Here is a 20,559-nt window from a genome sequence, read left to right as displayed (position 1 = left end):
AAAGACAAGTCCTGCCCTGAAGAAGTCGAGGGAATACTGGTAGCCTAAGAGCCCATGAAATACAAGATCATTGTGCTAAAAAAATATATGGAACTGCAGTTTGCCAAGAGGCAGATGGCAGAGGTCACAGGGGTGGGAGTGATCGAGGTGGGCTGCCAGGAAGAGAGCTCAGTGAATGTCGCTGGGTGAGGCAGGGCAGGGGCAGGTATACAGGGAGCAGTGGAGATTTAGAAAAGTGTGAGGCTGAGGGTGCGGGTGGGGTGGTAGGAATAGGAGGCTTCTGGCCTGGCTGAGGTGCACGTAATGGGGAGGATAAGGATGAAGAGAGGGGGCCAAGGAGCTTAGGGAGCCCCTGAGGAGTTACAGCAAGGACAGGCCCAGGGGAGTTTCTTGCTGGCTGTAATGACGTCAGAGATGGCCACAGCTGTGATGCCAAGAGAGCCCCTGCTTAGGCCCTGACCAGAGGCAAGGGTCACTCCTCGTGTGTCTGCTTCCTTCTCCAAGGCTTTTTCAGAGCACCACGAGGAAGCTAAGGCATGGGAGGGACTGGGAGGGTTACAGCCCTAGAGACCAGGCCAGAGGTGGCTATGTAATGCATCCAGGCTCAGCACCCAGGTCTATCCCACACCTCAGCTTTCCTTACAGAAGAGGAGACACAGCCTTGGAGTCTCTCCAGCTGTGGACCTTCAAGTGTCTGCAGGAGTCAGCCCTGTGATCCCTGCTGCATGAAACACTTGCATCCTACACTGGAGCTCCAATTCAGTTCCTTACTGATGATGACCTGGGAAGCCATGGATGACGGCCCAACTGCTTGGGCGCATGCCACCCACATGGAAGATCTGTTGGAGTTCCTGGTTTCTGACTCTTGCTTGACCCAGCCTTGGCTGTTAAGAGCATTCAAGGAATGAACCAGTGGATGGATGATTCTCTCTCTCTCCCTCCTTCTGTGGCTCTCCCTGTCACTCTGCTTCTCAAATAAATAAATCTTAAACAAAACAAAACAAGAAGGTGGCTGGTATAGCATTCCTATGTTTTCTAGGCAGTGAGTGGCCCAATCAGGCATCACTGATTTGTTGCTTCTCTGTTGCTCCCTGCGTGGGACTCCTGACTGCTGTCGCAGGCAGGCTGAGCTCAGGATCTGGGGCCCCAGGCAAGTGCAACTCTGCCTGGTTCATCACAGGGACAGTGACGTAGGCTTGCCTGGCCTGGTGAGCAGCCTGATACTCACCCCACCCTGAGTGGGTGCCCTGTGTCATCCCTCTAGGGACTCCCCAGCACATGGGGAGTCACACATATCAAGTGTGACAGACACCCTGAGCAACCAAAACTATTCAGATCTAAACCAGACTCCCCCTTTCCTGTTCAACTTTACCTCTGGGGATTAGTTTTCAGAATTGAAAAGGTACCCTAAGACATTAAAAAAAAAAGTCTTCAGGGCCGACATTGTGGCTTCCTGTGACACTGGCATCCCACGTGGCCACCTTTTCAAGTCCTGGCTGTTCCACTTCTGACCCAGCTCCCTGTTATGTACCTGGGAAAGTACCAGAAAATGGCACTAGTTCTTGGGTCCCTTCCACCCCCAGGAGAGATGAGGAAGGATCTCTGGTTCCTGCTTTCAGCCTGGCCCAGCCCTAGCTGTTGCAGCCATTTGGGAGGTAAACCAGTGGACAGAAAACCTCTCTCTCTGTAACTTTGTCTTTTCAAGAAATTCATTCATTCATTCATTCATTAAATCTTGGTACCCAAAGGAAACAACCAATGCAAATTTTCTCCTAAAATGATGAGTCAGTTCCTTCCTTTAAGCATTCAGAATAAAAACCTAACAAAACAAAACTAAATCACCTTGGAATAGACACTCAAATGTAACCTTGAAGCTGCCAATCCATGCTCAGTCCAGACACACAGCCTTGCTTGCACGTCTTATCAGACCATGTGTCATGCACACTCACTCCCCAAACAACAAAAACCAGATACAAACATACAGGCTCACTCCTGGGATTCCCTCTCTCACCAGGGACAGGAACATCTTGCTCAGGGCTTGCACAATGCTGTCATCTTCCACAGAAGATGACTTCCCCAGCCAGGCTGCAGAGGTGAGCATCTGAGATTTAATGTCTTCCCAGCTAGAAATAATGCAACCCAAGGCTTGGAGCCTCAGGATCACAGCCTTATAGAGGAGGGAATGCTGAGTCACAAGGTATAGCCACTTTTGTTATTGTTAATCCAATGCAGGAAATAAACAGACCATAAAGAACTCACAAATTCTTTCCAAGGTCATACCTTATCCCTTTCCCCAGCCCTACCTGGCCCACCAGGCCAAGTTATCTTTGATTTTAGGTGATGGGTGGGTGGGGGAAAAATGGAACACATAAGAATGGAAATTTTTGCTGTCTCATGTAGGAGCGGGCAGCAGCTGACCTAGGCATGGCTCAGAGACAGGCTCCAATATAGACTATGCATTAGGATCAAGTTTAGGGGGCCTAGGAGATTCAAGATGGCAGGACACATTTAAACAGACACAGAAACATTAGCTATTGTAAAGCAGAGAGGGCACATTTCAGGAAATAAGAGAGGAGACTGACAGACACAGGAAAACAGTGGACACAACGATGTGGTATTACAGTGACCAATACCCCAGCAGCATCCAGAGAGGTGATCTGAACTGCATCAGCAGCCGGAACTCTACCAGTAACAAGGAGGGAAAGGACTTTCACTGGGAGCTCAGTAGGTGAACCCAGATAAAGAACTGCTCATTCTGCTGGTTTGTTTGATTTGACCAGGAGCAGAGACAGAGTGGCAGGTCCCAAGTGGGCAGTGCAGGAACATGGTAGATTTCACAGCCCAGACCACCTTCTAGAGCCAAGTTGGCCACCATTTTGTATAGGGACGCAATGGCTATGGAACAGGACTGCTCATGCACTGAGTTAGGAGTGAACTTATTTCTGGCTCAGTGAACCACAACAACATAGCATCCTACAGGTGCAAGAACTCTAGCAGTGGTACATCAGGTGCAATTTTATACAATGTAGAAAAACACAGGGACCACAGGGATAAAAGTGAGCTGTGCATGCGCTGAGCTGGGAGTGAACTCACTGAGCTCAGAGCACTGCACTGGTCTCATAGGAAAATCATACCGACTTCAGCATCATATAGGTCAAAATAAGTCCATGTGGCCCGCAGACCTAATAGCCAACTGGTTCTGGCAAGATCAGCACCACAAATAATCTAGTTACATAAGACACTTGGTGTCTTCCTAATTCTGGGAACTGCTTAAACTGGAAGTGGGAGAAAGGTAGTATAGACAACAGTGCAGCCTCAGCACGGGATCATAGGAGGTGGAGATTGGTGAGCCAGGAACTGGGGCTACAGAGACCATGGTGGAAATCTAACATAAGAACCCAGACCTGAAACTTGCTGGAGGGAGTGGCACAAGTGACTGCATAAAACAGCTTATGTACCAACTGCAATAAGTAAAATCGAACTGTAGACCTGTGGATGACACAGCTTAGAAACCTGCCCCAAGGAGAAGACTCTGATAACTAGATGTACAATGACCAAGAGCAAAAGAGGAAACAAAGGCACAATGAGTATTATTGAAGACCCCTCTCCAAAGGTGCAAAAGCCTTTGCCAACCTCAGAGTTAACTGAGGAAGACATCAAGAAAATAGCGGATACAGAATTCAAAACACTTTTTATAAAACTTCTTATCAACAATGAGAAGCACATAAAGCAGGCATTCAAGGAATTCAAGGAATATGTCACACAAGGAATGAATCAAATGAAAGCTGATATATCAGAAATTAAGAATACAGTGGAGCAAATTAAAAGCACAGTGGAGAGTCTCCAAATATTTCCAGTCACCAGGGGAAACAAACAAAAAGCTAGAAGCAAAGCTGGATCAGGCCAAAAAAAGTATTAAAGAATTGAAACACACTATTAAGAGGTCAAATATAAGAGTTATGGGAGTTGCAGAAGGTGCAGAAAGAGAAGCTGGGATTAAAGGTGTATTCAATGAAATAATAAGGGAAAATTTCCATAATCTAGAAAAAGAATTGGGAAACAACATCCAAGAGGGGCACAGAACTCCCAACAGGGTTGACCAAAAGCAATTTGTACCGCAATACATGATAATCAAGCTCTCTTCAATTAAACATAAGATCCTTAGATGCACATGTGAAAAAAAAAATCAACTGACATATGAAGGAATGCCAATTAAATTCACAGGAAACCTCTCACAGGAAACTCCACAGGCCAGAAGAGAATGCAGTGACATATTCTAGATTTTAAAAGAAAAAATTCTCAGCCTAGGATAACGTACCCAGCAAAGTTTTCCTTTGTCTTTGAAAATGAAATAAAATTCTTCCACAGTAAAGAAAAGTTAAAAGAATATGCCTCTTCCAAACCTGCCCTACAAATGATACTTAAAGGTGTTCTCTTAACAGAGAAGAGGAATAGCGCCCACCAAAACCAAAGGCAAATGGGAAGAACATCCCAGCAAAATTACAACAGAAGATTAAACCAATGAACAAGCCATTACTAAAATGACAGGACCAAATTACCACCCATTCATATTAATCCTGAATGTAAATGGTTAAATTCATCAGCCAAACGTCATAGAATAGTAGATGGGATTAAAAAACCAAAACCCATCTATTTGTTGCCTACAGGAAACATATTGCACCAACAAAGATCAGCAGAAACTGATCTCATTGATTTTGATTTTTTAAATTTAATTTCATCTCTTCAAAACTCTTCCTCATTAAATTCTTCAATGACTCATAGATCATACAGTAGCATTATTTTGTTCAAGAAGGTTCTTGTTTCTTTTCCATTTCTTCAGTGACACATAAGTAATTCAGTAGCATGTTATTTAATTCCACAGTGTTTTTAATTCCTTTTTTTCTTTCTGTTATTGATATTGTTTTGTGGCTTTTCATTTAAGGGGATGTACAGTAACTGTGTAATGGAGACTATCATATATAGTATCAAGTTATTTAACTTCATGGCATTGTAAATTTCTAATCTTCTTCCTGTTGTTGATTTTGTATTGTGGCTTTTCATTTAAGTAACTGTGTAATGGACACTATCATGTCCAGATGTGAGGATACAATGTAGTATGCATCTCTGGTTTCATATCAAAGATGGACTCTCAATGAAACTGTTAAATGTATCTTTACAATCTGATGCTGCCATTGTCCATGCCCGCAATGATGGACATATGACTGTTTATGAAGAACTATACTCTAGTAATGATATAGGGGAGCTCAATGGTCAGGGGAGGGAACGTGGGGAGGGATAAGGGAAATCCCAGGGGCTATGAAACTGTATCATAAAATGATAATGACAGAAAGGTTTTTTTTTAAAGGATCAAGTTTAGGCTCCTACTGGGGTAGAGACTTCAGCACTACAATGAAGCAAAAGAAGATGCACGGGAACTAGGATCCGTCCATCCAGGCAGTGCTGCTGCATGGGAATCTGGCCCAGACGCTGGTGGTTTGGTGTGGCCATTTTAAACAGCTTGGATACCCAGCTGCCTTCCTATGATCAGCAGGACTAAGCATCCAATCTGAATGCAGGGACTTCTTCAGCGAAAGGGCTAGGGGCTCTTGGTTCTTGGCACATTCAACAGCAGCTGGGGGCTTCCCCGCTCCACTTCCAAGCCTAGATCAAGGCCAAAGGTCTCCTTCGAGCCTACAGCCTACCGAGCCTACGCCACCTGCTATGTTTACTCAGCCACAGGGCCTGAGCTGGGCCCAGCCCAGGTGAGTCACTGCATGAGGCAGGTACCACCCTTCCCCGAGCAGGAACACAGGCTGGGACAAGGGTGTCACCTTCTTGGGAGCACAGAGTGCCGGCAGTTGCCCGAGGAAGCACAGCAGCAGTTATCTGCAGGTAAGAGCCGGCCCCTGCTGGGATGCAAGACCTGCCTCTACCCTCCTGGGTTGCGTTCTCACCTAGCTCGGGGTCAGGCTTAAGGGCTAGTGGTGTCTTCCTGTAGATATTATGAGGACCTGGCTCCTGCTGACTGACTGTGCTTGAAGGGGTGGGACCCACACTCTGCTCCTTGTAGTGGGTACCAAGAAGGTGAAGGCCTCCAAAAATTTGTCACTTCCCTCTCTGTCTGAAGCTGTTTTTCTATCAACCACCTCCTTGCCACCACACAGAAAAGCCTGCTAGGGAAGTGGGACAGGGCCAAGGCCTTCCCTTCTCCCAGAAGTAGTTTTTCTCACCTGGAGACTGGAAACAGGCCACAGGGAGAACTATAGGAGGTCATGGATTTGGTGAGTGGCACACCGCCTTCACACAGCAGGGGCTCAGAACAGGGAGTTTAAATGAAACTGTTGGCTGGCCAAGCCCACGCTGGTCACAGAACCACCTAGCATCGCCTCTGACCTGGGCTCCCTGTTGCCATCTCTGCCCTTAGTCCCCAAACATCAGCCAGTGGAACATGTTAATGTGATAACCCGACCACAGCACTCTGCTGCTCAGTTTCCCCAGGGGCTCCCGCCTCACTTGACACACAGGCCACAATGGATCTAGAGCCTCTCCCTACTTCTCCAGCCCCTTCCCCAGCTAATCCTCCTTGGAGCAGCCTCCCTGGTCAGCTGTTTTCTAAATACAACTTACACTCACACCTTTGCAGTCCCTATCTCCCTATCGTAATACTCTTCCGCATCTCTATAGGTGCAGTGGGTCCCCTCCTGGTAATGAGGCTCCTCTGCATCCTCTCTCCACTTCTAACCCTGCTCTGCTTTCCCCCCACCCCAGCACTTTCCACCACCACACACAGCCTGCAAAGTCACAAGCTCATTTTCCCAGCTCCAGAAAAGGCATTTGTCAAGCAGCAACTTTGCCTTTGTCCACTGCTTTACTGCTTGCATCTGGAATAGCACAGGCACTTGGGAAGCCTCTGGAAGTTAGGTGTTGAATGAAAGACCAGAAAACTGGCTATTAGGGGCCAGGTGCTGGGCTAACTGCCTTCCAACAGCACTTTCAGAGCTACCTGCAAGGCACTGTGATGCCAGTAGTTACCCTTATCACGAAGGCCAAGATTCCACTGGGGGGCGGGGGGGCATGCAGCCTGAGCTCTGCTCTGCAGGTCACAGGTGGTCAGACCCCGGCTCCTGCCCTGCTTCCTCCCGGCATGGTTTCATAAACTGTGACTCCTCAAGTCTAACCCTTTTCCTGGGCTGTGAGTGAGCAGACACACTGGTGGCCTAGCAACAGCCTTTTTGATTCCAGCTCATAACTGCCGGGGCTCATGTGGCCCTCCAGGAGTTATTCCGCTGACTCTCTGGCCTACGCCTCCCTCCCACACGCTGCCTTCCTGGGGATGGATGAGCTGTCCACAGGAACAGGTGGGAGTCCTGCAGCCTCTGCTCTAGGGAACAGTGTGTTTGTTCTCCTTTGAAGTTCAGAGCTGCCTCTAATAGTTCAGGCCCCCTTTGCTATCCAGTCCTGGTGCGCTCCCAGGCCCTGGTGAGATTTTTGATGGGTACTGTTATTGTGGCTATCAACAGGGATGGGAGCAGGCAGGAAGGAAATCTAGAAGTGCTATAGGAAAGGAAAACTCTGGAATACAAGGGCTATATGGGCTGTCCTGGAAGCAGTTACTTGCAGAAGTGCTCAGCACAGAGCCGGAGGACGTGGTCCCATGGACGGACACCCTGGAGGCACCGGGCAGCCTTCCACCATCCCCTCTTCCTCTTCAGAGCTGCCACCTGCTACCTTTCTGGGCCCAGGTATATTTTCTACTAGAGAGGTTTTGTTAACTGTGGTCAACAGTTGGGAACAGGAAGAAAGCCTGTGCATTTAGGTTTTGGGGCCTTTTCCTTTCCTTTGTATCTGCTGTTGCATTCCTTGATCAAACAGTCCCCAGGCACCTGCTAGAGAACACAGGTGACTTAAAAATGAGTGTCCATCCCTGACCAGTGAGGGGGACAGGCAAACAAACACACCAAATCCCAACCCCCAACCCAGGAAATGTAGACAGTCTTGCACTTAATAAACGTTTAGGGAATGCAAGCTAAATATATGACACTGGGGGTGCTGTCAATTTCGAGGGCCAGTTGGCAGGTGAGGGTTCGCAGGAAAGCTTCAAAAGAGGGAGAGTTCAACAAGGTGAGCCAGGCAAAGACAGAAGGCATGAATGGCACTTGGGCAGAGGGGACAGCACCTGCAGGCGCCAGGTGCCAGGAGCAAGCAGGCTGAGTGGTTTGGAATGAACATAATCATACAGAGAAAGGACTGGGGAGGAGTGACCATGGCTGACCTGACCAGGAATTATGCTGTGGAAATCTAAATGCTAGCTCCAGGTCTAAAGTTTATCCTGAGGGAAGGAGCCTTGAGGAGAAGGGAAAGGCCAGAGCTGGGAACACAATTTCCGGCTCAGCTCAGGTATACACATACAGCAGGGCTGCGGTGGTTTGGCAGCACAGCTGGACAAACCCTGAGGAATAGCCTGGAGGCAGTAAAGGACTCCAGCCTCTCCCTCGCTGGACTGGCGGAGGCTGTTTCCAGTTAACTACTTGAATCTTCACCCTGCATGACCCCGGTCAGGGTCATCCTTCCTCTCACAGAGCCTTCTGGTTGCCTTGGCTTCGCCCCTGCCCTCTACATGCACCTGCCTGCCTGCACCTCTAAAAATGAATGCACAGAGGATCTGGCCTCTCGGTGGACACGATCAGCCAGTCCCCTCCCGTGGATAGCAGGGTCCCAGTGACTCAGGCACAGAGCGCCAGGGTGAATTTGCAAGGGGTGAGACAGGGATCAGCTGCAGCCAGAGCCAAGCCGGAAAGCCGGAGTTCCAGAAAAAAGGCGCAGGAAGAGTGACGTCACAATGGGCAGGAAGCACTGGGAAGTTTGGGCGCTTCCGAAACCTAGGGGAGCGGGGCTGGGAGCCAGGGGGCTTCCAGGGCCAGCGGACTTGGGCCTCGTCCCTCCCACAGCTGCTTCAGTACGCAATCTGGCCCCGCACCCCCACCTTGGATGCTGTAAATGAGGTTCAGAGGCCAGAGGCGGGGGAGCCAGGGGCCACTCGGCCCCCGCGCCACCTCCAACTTGGTAAAGGGGACACGGAGCCCGACCTAAGCCTGGTCATCCCGCACTTTGCCGCTTTACCTCATTCTTTTTGTGATGGCCAGCGCCACCCTCAGGCGCCTGGAAAGCCTGCGGCCCGGCGGACTCCAGCAACCCACCGGGCCGGCCTCCCACACGGAGTGGAGGCGGATATTTCTTCAGGAGACGCCCTGAAGCGGGCGGCGAAACGCATGCGCTCCAGACTCCACGGTGCAGTCCAGGGGGCGGTTCTGCGCAAGCGCTGGAGCCCAGAGCAACCGGGAGTCGCCGCTTTCCGCCCAGTGAGGAACAGCGAGGGCGTGGCCGCCAGAGTCTTGACGGGAGAGGTGAAATAGTGTGCTGCAAGGGTAGACTGAGGCCGGCGGTGGAGAACAGGCCCTGGAGGCCGGCGGACTGCTCCGCAGTGCATGACTTGGTGCTTGGTTACTGCCATTTTCCAAAACCAGAGTTGAAGACAGAGGGAAGGAACAGGTGAAGCTACAAGCAAGGACGAGTTCCTGAGTAAAAAAATAAATAAAAATATCAATAGGATGTCATGTCTTTAGAAAGGAGGGGTAAGGGAAATGAAAATAATTTGTAATAAAAGAATATTTTAGTGCTCACACTGGATTACCTCTGATCACGGATATGTCTGATTTAGGAGTGGGTTTGGATTTAGAAGACAATATGCAGCTGACCTGCATCCCGACCCCCACCTGTGCCAGGCGCAGCCCCCTCAGTTCCCTGTGCATGTCCCCTGCTTGGGACACACATTGATCCTGAAACACTGCGATCTACCTGGGAACGCAGGAAGAAGCACAAGGGAGGAGGAGCTTGGGGCCCTGGGGCGCAGTGCAGTGGTCTCCTGGCTTGGAAGCGGGAGAGGCCTGTCTAGAGGGAAGTATGGGTGCCAAGGAGATGGGGCGGGGAGTGTCTAGCAAGGACAGACATTCTGGTCGCGACCAGGCAGTGTGACAGGGCGAGGGGTAGTGGGATAAAGGAAGCAGTTCAGAAAGAGACACTGTTCTTTCCCAGGTTTTTGTCGAGAAAGGAAACTCCATGTTTTCTGAGATCACCAGGCACCTGCCTAGGCAGCCAGCTCAGAGGCCCTACGACACCCACAGTAAAGTGTCCCTGTCCCCAGGCTCCCCACTTTGGGGTGTGATGCTCTGTCAAGCCTCCTGCAATCTGTGAGCAGCTTCCTTCATGGTGGCCAAGATCAGAGGTTACAGCAAGGCAAGGTGGGAGATGTGGCCAGCAGAGCTCAGACTTGCAGAGGTAGATAGAGTGTAGAGGGCTCCAAGGGTCCCGCTACCTTTCTGGCTGCAAGTTAATCCCGATGCTGTGCTCACCTAACACAGGCCTGGTGTGTGCATAGGTTCCTGAAGCACACCTGCTGGCTTGAGGTCAGGCCTTGAGTGGCGAGACCACATTAGCCCATCTGCTCCTTGAAATATGCAGGGTATGTGTGTGGTCCATGGTCTTGCTTGCCTTCCAGTGTGTCCCAGGGTCTGGTGGTGGGGGGAACCTCTGGATCTGGGTTCTGAAGCCCAGGGTCAGAGGAACATGGTACCATGGAATTTCGGGGTTGGAGGCCATTGGCTCAAATCCCAGCTTCCTATCTTTCGAAGTGGGGATGACGACCTTTTCTGCTGACTTTCTCTAGTTCTGGAGTGCCAAGGGCACTTGCTGTTCCCTTACCCCTTCTCACACCCTGAGCTCTGCAGGTGTTCCACGGAGCAGCCATGTCCACCCTGTACCCGTCTCTAGAGGACCTGAAGGTGGACCAAGTCATCCAGGTAAACTGCCTGATAACCTGGGCTGTCTGACTGTTGCCTTGAGGAAAGCTTGGTCCTGGAAAATGATAAGTGTGCAGCTCCTGCTGCAGGGCTTGCTGGAGTGTTCAGAGGCCAAGGCCAAGGTCAGTGGACTCCCAGCAGAAGTGGGAAAGACTAAGGCACTGCAGATGTGTCTGTCTTCTGTCCTGCCTAGCCCCCTCACCCGCGCCCCCCCCCCAACCAGATGGATCCCATGCTGCCTGAGGGATCCCTTGTGTATGGTTTGGAAGCTACTTCCTCCTTCCATCCTACTGTTTGGTGCTCCCAGGGGCTTTCAGGAACTTGGTTCAGAAATGGACCTTGCTAATTGGGTTGCGACACTTGGTGGGTGGTAGGGTCTCAGGAAAAGCCCCTTTCAGAGATGGGCACACATGACCTTGAACCCTGAGGACTAAGGGGCCCTGCTCCAACCTCTGCAGACATCCTTGTTGCCCAGAACAAAGGCTGACAAGTCCTTCCTATCACTCTCCAGGCCCAAGCCAGGATGTCAGTCCCACCAGGCCCAGTGGTAACTACCTCCCCACCTCCAGGTAAGTCTCCCGCAGCCCCAAGGGCACTGCAGGTCCAGGTGAGCCCCAGGTACTAGCAGGAACTTTGAGGCTCTGGGGAGAATGTAGGCTGGCACAGGGTCTCCTGTCTGGGCCACAGTAGTATCCCACAGTAGTACCCCACCCTCTCCTCCAGCCGTTTCCAGATGTTCACCTCTTCTGCACCTGTCCTCCTCACTAGAAGCTTTGGAGGGGACATAAAGGAGAAAGCTGACTTTGGGTGGGTGGGGACTTCTGACCTGGGGTCCCTGTAGCAGGAACCCTGGGAAGGCCCCTGGAGGTGCTCTGGAAGCAGTTTTGATGCAGGTAAACTTGAACTCAGGGTCTGCACCTCCCCCTCCTGGGCAGTCTACCTCCTCCATTCCTTTGGTCAGACACCTGTCTCCCTCCTGGCCACCACTGAATTCCTACAGGCTCCTGCACCAGCACTGTTCTTAGAGTTCTATTTCCAGCTATAGTTGAGTGCTCAGAGTGGGGCCCCAGGGACTCTCAATGAAGATGAGTGGTTGCATGGTCATGGCTGTGCCCTTGAGTAATACCTTCTTTCTTTTTTCCTTCCCTCTGCAACCAGTTTTGTACCCAAACCTGGCAGAACTGGAGAATTACATGGGCCTTTCCCTTTCCAGCCAAGAGGTCCAGCAGAGCCTGTCTCAGACTGTAGGTATCTGCCTCCTGCCATATCCGGGTGCAGGAAGTCCCGCCTGCCTTCCTCCCTGATCCTGCCACTCAAACAGACTTCCTGCATCTGAGTTTGAGTCCCCTCTCTCCCTGGGATTCTTGTGGTTCTGTTCTTCCTGCTGTGTTTCATTGTGAGGCATAGAACATCTGGCAGAGATTCTGATTGTAGCTGTACGGGATGGGCGTATCAGTTTGGGATGTATTTAGACCCCCTGATATCTTTTATCAGTGTTTTGTCATTTTTAGTCTACAGTTTCTGTACATGTGTTATTGGACTTTTTTTTGTTGTTTTTGAATGACTGCAAATAGTATTATACTTTTATTTCTGTTTCCCCAGATTTATTGTCAGTGTGAAGAAATATGTTAATCTTGTATCCTATAGTTTTTCTGAGATTATTTATTCAACCTGGGAGTTTAGTTGTTGGTTTTTTGGGACCATCATGCCATCCGTGAGTGGGAACAGTTCTATTTTTCTCTTTTTTTTTAAAAACAAAATTATTTTTTACTTGAAAGAGTCATACACACACACACACACACACACAGATCTTCGGCTGGCTGATTCACTCCCCAAATAGCTGGCAACTGCCAGAGCTAGGCTGACCTGACGCCAGCAACCTGGAGCTTCTCCTGGATCTCCCATGTGGTACAGGGGCCCAAGACTGTGGGCCATGTTCCACTGCTTTCCCAGCTGCATTAGCAGGAGCTGTATCGGAAGTGGAGCCACAGGAGACACAAACCTGGTCCACTGTGGTATGCCAGGGTCCAAGGTGGAAGGTTAGCTTGCTACACAGCTGTGTAAACTCCTTGTTTCTTCCTTTCTAACCTGCATGGTCACTGCCCTTTTTGGCCCCTTGCTGCTCTGCTGGCTTTGTGTCATTGTGTTTCATAGAGGTAGGGTGAGTGGATAGCCCTGCCTTGCCTTGCATTTACAGGGAAGTGGTCATTAAGTTTAAAGTTTAAATACTTCTAGTTTAACTTTTTAAAGACAAAGATAAAATTGAGTCCTCTCATCCTCAATTGCACCTATTGACTGTGAATTTCTTTTGCATTTCAAGTGGATTAAAAAAATTTTTTTCTCCCTGATCCCAGGTGGACTTGGAAAATGAGGCTCCCCTGCCAGTATCCCAATTCTCTTTTCTCTACTTTCTCAGGTTTTTACGGACATGGACCTGACGCCCTCTAGTGGCTCCGTGGGGCCACGTCCTTTCTATGGTTCCCGCGCGGAAGCGCGGCTGGAGGCGGGGTGGGGGTGAAGGATCCCTGCAACCTCCTTTTCCCACCCTGTCCCTATGCCTAGTGACCTCAGGGGGCAGGGGACCCCAGAGCCGAGCTGACCCTCTGCCCTCCTGCCGTCTGCAGGTGGCCGTCTCGGGCTCTTGGGCAGGCCAAGTGGTGGCACCTGTGTCAGGGAACAGCCTGGGTGTGCAACGAGCAGAGATCAAACCTGGGGTGCGGGAGATCCAACTGTGCAAGGATGAGCGCGGCAAGATGGGGGTGCGGCTGCGCGCCATCGACAAGGTACGGAGGTGTGCTGGGGCCTGAGAGCCTCTCCGAGGGGTCCAGGTATACGTGTTCCTCTGCAGCGCCTCCAGGTGCAGCAGTCTCAGGCGGCACCTTAGCTCCTAAGGCTCTTCCCCTCCACGCTCCTCGCTCAGAGCCCCAGGCCTAGCGCTCCCTTTCCAGATTCTCCTTAGATCCTGGATACCAGGGAGGCGGGCTGCCTCTGGGACCGGATGTGACCCCTGGCTGAGCTTGAAATACCAACTCACCTCTTCCCAGCTGCCAGGCAGTTGGGAGTGTTGCCTCCCAGGAGATGGGGATGGGGGAGTGTGTGTGTGTGAGTTGAGGGGGTGGGTAGGAGGTGGTGGTGGCGGCAGTTGTACCTGCTTTGCAAAGCTGTGGTCCTGGTCAGCTGTAGGCCTTAGGAGTACCCTGCAGCTGGGAGTAGTAGTCTGGGAAGTGGGTGGTTGGACCAGGGACACTGACTCTGGGGTTTTGCCTCCCCCATCCAGGGGATCTTTGTGCAGTTGGTTCAGGCCAACACCCCTGCATCCCTTGTGGGATTGCGCTTCGGGGACCAGATCCTGCAGATCAACGGGGAGGATTGTGCTGGGTGGAGCACAGACAAAGTGCACCGTGTGCTGAAGAAGGCCTCAGCTGAAAAGATCATCATGATTGTTCGGGACAGGTGAGTGATAGGGCCTGGGATGGTTCTGATGGCCAGAGTTGCGTTGGCAGCCGGGTCCAGGTCACCATTTTTTTTCCCTGCCAGGCCATTCCAGCGGACTGTGACCACACACAAGGACAGCATGGGCCAAGTGGGCTTCTTCATCAAGAAGGGCAAGGTCACCTCCATTGTCAAAGGGAGTTCTGCGGCCCGCAATGGGCTCCTGATCAACCACTACGTGTGCGAGATCAATGGGCAGAATGTCATTGGACTCAAGGTAGGGGTGTGTGGGTAGTTTCGGGGAGGCAGAAGCAGAATAGTATACCAGAAGAGCATCATCAGTACCCATTAAACAGTGGCTTCTCTATTGGCCTGGGAGAAGTTGAGTGTGGCCATGCCCTTGGGGCTGTGGGCCATGGATGCCTCCTTCCTTTGGGGACTCTTCATGGGGTCATACTGGCTCCTTCTTTGTAATAGAAGCCCTTTAGAAAACAGTGTTCACTTTTCAGAAGTAGGGAGCTGCATCCATGGACAGCAAAAAGGGGCAGGAGGTCTAGGGATGGGACTGTGGGTGTGGAATGGAGGATAGTCATCTTTGGGGACCCTTGTAAACTAGTGAGCATGGTTTTCACTTCACGTCAAAGGAACTGAGGGTAGTTCCCAAGCCTGGCTGAGTCTCTAATGAGGAGCCCTTCCCATTCTGCAGCCCAAGTTAGGGAGCACCTGGGCAGGGCTTTCCCTAGCAGAAGGGCCTGGGATGGATGGTCACCTGCCACACCTGGCTCAGTCTTCTCATCCAGTCATTGTCTGTCACCGAGCATCTGTGGCTCTGTGTATGCTCAGGTAGCCCTGGACTGTCCAGGATGCCCCCTGCTGCCACCTGGGTCCTCCAATGTCTGGCTCAGGGACCCCAATTCAGTGCAGCTGCAGCATCCAGATTTTAGAGACCTTGAGTCCTGGGATAGTCTCTTAGCTCTTTTGTTTCAGCCATTGTGGAGAGCAGTCATTGGAAGATGTGCTTTTCTCATCTTTCCTGAAGGTTCAGGATGTGGTCATGACCTTGCTCTCTATACACAGTGTTTTGTTGAGGCTTTTGGGGCCTGGGTTCATTCCTTGCCCGGCCTGCCCCAGTTTGCTTCTTGAGACTGCTTATCTTTGCAGACCTTGGTAGTTGTATCCTATGGCCATTACTAGGCCCTGTTAACATCTTCTCTCATTTGTTCTAGAACATCTAAGAAGACACATAATCCAGGTACACAAATGTGTACAGTGAACATTGTGAGACTAGGGTCAGGGCCAGAGGCTGTGCCGGGGCCCTAGCTACAGGGTTTGGATGGGCAAGCCTTGCTTGGTAACTGCTAGTATCTTTTTAAGAGACAGAGGGACAGGAAAGAGATGAAGAGACTGTCTCCATCTGCAGGTTCACTTCCCAAATGCATGCAATGGCCGGGGCTGGGCCAGGCAGAAGCCAGGAGCCAGGAACTCTAAAGTCTCCATGTAGGCATTGGAAACTGGAGTACTTGAGTCATCACTTGCTGCCTCCCAGGGCCTGCATTAGCAGGGAGCTGGAGTCAGGAGCTGAAGGCAGGATTTGAACCCAGGTCCCCTGCTGTGGGATGCAGGCATCTTAACCACTAGGCTGAACAACCCCCTCCCCAGCCCAGTGACTTACAGTTCTTTATTCTGCCCTTGATTTATCTATGAGATGTAAGAGAAAGAAGGTCCATAAGGCCCTGACTCAGGCTAGTCAGGCAGCAGGTACATTTTGTGTCAGGGCTAGAACCCAAGTGTGGCTAAGGCCTGGGAGATGGGAGGGAACGGAAGGAGAATGAAGTTTGTGAGGCTGTGCTGTGTACCCCATGCCTTCAGAGGAACCTGGGGAGTGCTCCTCGGGTAGGAAGCCCACAGTCTTGTTCAAACAAGACCTTACCTGGTGTCTCTGCCCACAATCCTCACCTGTTAGGGTCATGGGTAGCCTGGCATCAGGTGGCAGTGTCCTTCAGGGGCCTGCATGCAGAGCTGCTGTGGGCTCCTGGTTCCCAGGGCGACTACTTACTGGCTTCATTTCCAGGACAAAGATATTACAAAGATTTTGGCCACAGCTGGAAACGTCATTACCCTGACTATCATCCCAGCTGTCATCTACGAGCACATGATCAAGAAGTAAGTCTGCCACCTGCCTGCCACTCACCTTATACCTCCCAGCTCACCTGGGCCTGCCCACTCCTCTTCTTCCCTCCCTTCTTCTCTCCTTCCCTCTCCTTTCCCCAAGGGGGCTCCTGGCTTCTGGAGATTTGGTCCAAGACCTGGGAGTGAAGGCTACAGTGGGTGCACTGGTTTGGTGGGGGGCAGGGGAGGGGAGAGCAGGCAGGAGCTAGGAGCTGGCAGCTTTGCTCATGGTTGCTATTGCTACATCCAGGTTGTCCCCCAGCCTGCTTCACCACACCATGGACCACTCCATCCCAGATGTCTGAAGCTGCAAGGTCTCTGGCCTGCCCATCATCCTGCCCTGGCTTGGCAGTTCGCAGCTGGCCTCTGCCCACCGTGGGTGCTGGCGGGGGTGGGTGGGTGGTGTGGTGTTCCAGGTGGGTGGACGCCAGATCAGGGGGATCTTTTCCCTTGAGCACACAGCCCTCCTGGGAGGCTGAGGCACTTAGCTGGGCTGAGGCACAGTTTTCTGAGCTGGTTTAAATGCGGGGCATGTAGGCGGCCAGCTCCACACTTTGCAAGATTTTGCCTGTACCAGGAGAGTACTTCCATGTCCTGACAGAACTCGGGGAGAGTTGTTGTTTTGCCCTTACGTGATCTTCCACATTGTGTGCAGCTGTAATCGTTCACTGTCTTATGAATAAAGATTTGATTTCAAACACTCTCTCTGAAAGGCCACAAAAATTCTAGAATCCTTGGTTTCAGAACAAGCTGGGGCTGGCTTTCCTTGTGCCTGATCCTGAGATCTGTCACTGTCAACGGTGACTTGGCTTTGTCCCTCACATGTGCCTCCTGGCTTGGTGCAGGCAGGGCCGGAACTGGGGGTCGGAGGTGGGAAGGGCAGTGAGCACAGTGGGGTAGTAGGGCTGGGAGGGGAAACAGACTTTGGGGCTCCCCTGTTGAGTGGCTCTGGTGACTACTCTATCTGTGAAATGGGTGTGGGAACCCACTTGAGAGGGTGTTGGAGAATGAGGTGTGTTGTTTTCACAGTGTCTGGCATGGTCCAATGACTAGGGTGGGAGGGGAAGAGATGGTCATAGACTTCAAGGCTGACTACCCATGGGTCAGTGGTGCCCAACCACTCACAGGGTCTGGGATGCTATTTTCCTCTACCTTGGGGCAGAGCTGCAACCTGGCTTTCTCTATGTCCCCCAGCCCCTCCCCTTAGAGCACTAACCACCGGGCAAAGAAATCAGCCAAGGGTCTCGCCGTGTTTTCATGCTTTAATTCAGAGCTGTCTGCGCCAGGTACAACTCTGTCTGAACAAAAGGACAAAGACGATGAGTGATGACCCCTCCCCACCTCCCCCCTTCCCCTGATTCACTGTCAAGGGGATGGCCCAGTAGAAGAGTGCAGTGTGACCCATGTGCGTGGTCCCCTAGGTCAATGAGGAAGGTGTGAGTTGGTTGGGCACAGGCTCCTCAGAAGGCCTTGCTCCCAGAACCTGTGGGATGTGCCCTGACCACCCCGCCCCGCAACTCCCACCCCCTGGCAAGTGCCATCAGATACCCTGTGTTAGTGGTGAGTGAGAAGGGTGTTCCAGTGAAAAGCTCAATTGGTCTTGGGGGATATTTGTATTAAACTGTGCTCAGAGCCACCTCTCCCACACGGAAGCCCAGGCTCAATTTCCCAGTTCCTTCCTGAGTTGCACCCAGTAGGGCTGCTCTGGCCAAGGCAATGGAACTCAGGAGAACCTGCTTCCAGCTGCTGGGCTCCCAGGGACCAGCAGTTCCAGGAAGTACATCCTGGGGACATGACTCCTCAGGACTTTACCAGCTCTGGCAGGAGCACTGGGCAGGAGACCCCACCTGCCAGCAGGAGGAGGTATGAAGCGTTAAGCAGAAAGGCAGAAGGGAGCCTCGGAGGGCAGCTCTCTCAATGGAAGGCCTGGCCCTGGTCCCAGTCTGGTCCCTCCCCCGGTCCCACATTCTGTGGACTGTATCATCAGAGCTGGGAGCCTGAGCTAGCAGCTGCTGCATGCACAGCGCTGCACCCTTTGCATAGATGTGGGATTTGGAGTGCATGTACACGGGCATATGTGCTGGGCAGTGAGCTGCCTCCTCTACTGGCAAGGAGAGAGGCCTTGGAAGGCCCTGCTAAGACCTCCGAAGAGAGCATCCTCATACAATGCTCAGGGCCCCTGGTGACCCACACAGGTAGGCTTCGGGCCCAAACACTGCTCAGCTCTTCACAAACAGCCTCTCCAACCACAGGAACAGGATGGACCACAGCCCCAGCCCTGCCCACGACCACCAACACACAGGACACAAAAGGCAGGCCACACACAGCAAGACACAGACAGGAGCTGGGGGCCACAAAGCTCGACTGAATTCCAGTGGTGAAAAATATATAGACTTTATGTTGTCAAATATAGTTTATACATTGATTTTCCCAGCAAAGCTTGAACTATTTCTAAGGAGATGCTATGCGGCTCTGTGATTACACAGCCCGGCCATTGGGGCCGTGGCTAGGCCCAGCTTGGCTTTGGATTAGCTTTGACCCCCTACCCCTCCATGGCACAATCCCAAGGTCCTGTGGGGCAGCCCAGCCAGGCCCTAGGCTTTTGGGTTTGGTTGTGGCTGGGGCAAGGGGGTAGGTGCTCCCCAAAGGGGCTGTTCTGAGCTCTGACAGAGGTGTGGCAGAGGGGTTCTCTGCCCTGAAGTCTGGAGCGGCTCTACTCCCAATGTATGCAGGTACCCCTTGGAGGGGAGAGGGAGGACACCGGTCAGGCAATGGCTGCTGGGGGCCCACCAGTCAGGCAATGGCTGCTGGGCAGCAAGGAGAGGGCAAGTGACCTTGGCAGAGAACCAGAGTGGCCCATAGGCCAGAGGGGCAGGTAAGGACATGGGGTCCCAGCAACCCCGCAGATGTGGGCCTAACCTCTGAAAACAGGTGGGAGGTGCAGATGGCTGTGACCCCTGTAGGGAAGAGGGGTTTGTTTGTTTTGTGAAAAATCACAGTCATCAAACTTAAACAGCTTTGCCAGGGGGACTTGAATGTCCCAGTGGAGGAGGAGGCAGATAGCGAACTGGGACTGGGGAGTGAGCAGAACACTGCTGCAGTTCCCTGCCCCGGGAAATGCATCCCCGGGGTGCCCTGCTTTGGCCTGAATGGACGTTGTGGCCTTGGTACTCTCTGTCTTGTGATTCTCCTCTTAGAACTCCCACCCTCCCCCAGAGGCAGGAGGGGGTCTCTGGTATAGGACACCTCACCCTGAAAGCAAGCGGCCAGCTACCTCCTGGAAGGTCCTGGATGGGTGAGACCCAGTTAATTGGCGAGCATAGTGCAAAGCAGGTTTTGGGCCCTAGGCCCCTGGAGAAAGTCAGGCTGGGCTCCAGGGGCAGACATGGCCTCAGGTTTTTCCTTCAAGCTGAGAATTCCTGAGTGCAGCCTCATTCAGACTGCAAATGAAGGGCCTTGTTTCGGAAGGCGGAGAAGCCCCCTGACACCACCTCTTCCTCTTGGAGGACTGATGAATTCTCCAGACGGAAGCTAGGCCTGGGCACAGAGACTCTTGGGCATATCTATCTCCTGGGAAGGATGCTCTGAGACAGTCCAATGCACCAAGAGAACAGGGTGACAGGAAGGCCTGGGATCAGACAGACAGACAGACACAGAACCCGCGCTGCCCTCTGCCCCCAGAGGCTCTTTCCTTAGGTTCTGAATCCCATAGTGGGCACAGCTGATGGAGGCTTGATCTCCAGTCCAGGCCCATGGGCTCTAGACTCTGTGCCGAGTCCTTGGGTCAGACACCTGCCTCGTCTCATCAATTACTACTGGCCCAGATACCTAGGCAGAGGACGAGGGCAGGGCAGGCTTGGGAGAAGCATGGAGCAAGCAGCATGTGGGCCAAGGTGGTACAGGCAGCACAGCCTCCCCAGGGACAGACATCCAGAGACTTCCTGTCTACAGGACCAAGGAGACAGAAGGGCCAAGCTGGGCCCTCACCAGTGTGTTTCTCTGCACTTGGTCCAGTCATAGTTCCTCCCTGCTTGCTGTCTGTTGATGTTCTGGGGTACCTTTCCCTACCGTTATTCCCAGTCACAGACACTAACATCCTGGT

General features: G+C 52.0%; 1 protein-coding gene across 1 annotated transcript; it reads left to right on the top strand.

Moving 5' to 3' along the window:
* The first annotated feature begins 5,831 nt into the window (after positions 1 to 5,831).
* SDCBP2 (syndecan binding protein 2) lies at positions 5,832 to 16,880 on the top strand. Its single transcript, XM_040981700.1, has 9 exons — positions 5,832 to 5,892; positions 10,785 to 10,856; positions 11,368 to 11,425; positions 12,015 to 12,100; positions 13,481 to 13,639; positions 14,134 to 14,309; positions 14,394 to 14,565; positions 16,360 to 16,451; positions 16,708 to 16,880. The coding sequence occupies exons 2-9, from the start codon at positions 10,803 to 10,805 to the stop codon at positions 16,760 to 16,762; spliced, it is 852 nt and encodes a 283-aa protein (XP_040837634.1). The 5' UTR covers positions 5,832 to 5,892; positions 10,785 to 10,802; the 3' UTR covers positions 16,763 to 16,880.
* Positions 16,881 to 20,559: the final 3,679 nt, after the last annotated feature.

This window comes from Ochotona curzoniae, unplaced genomic scaffold, assembly GCF_017591425.1.
Source record: "Ochotona curzoniae isolate NIBS_2020 unplaced genomic scaffold, NIBS_Ocur_1.0 contig_3520, whole genome shotgun sequence".
Lineage (NCBI taxonomy): Eukaryota > Metazoa > Chordata > Mammalia > Lagomorpha > Ochotonidae > Ochotona > Ochotona curzoniae.
Note: the sequence above shows the minus strand (reverse complement) of the source record. Positions and strands in the feature narration are given on the sequence as shown.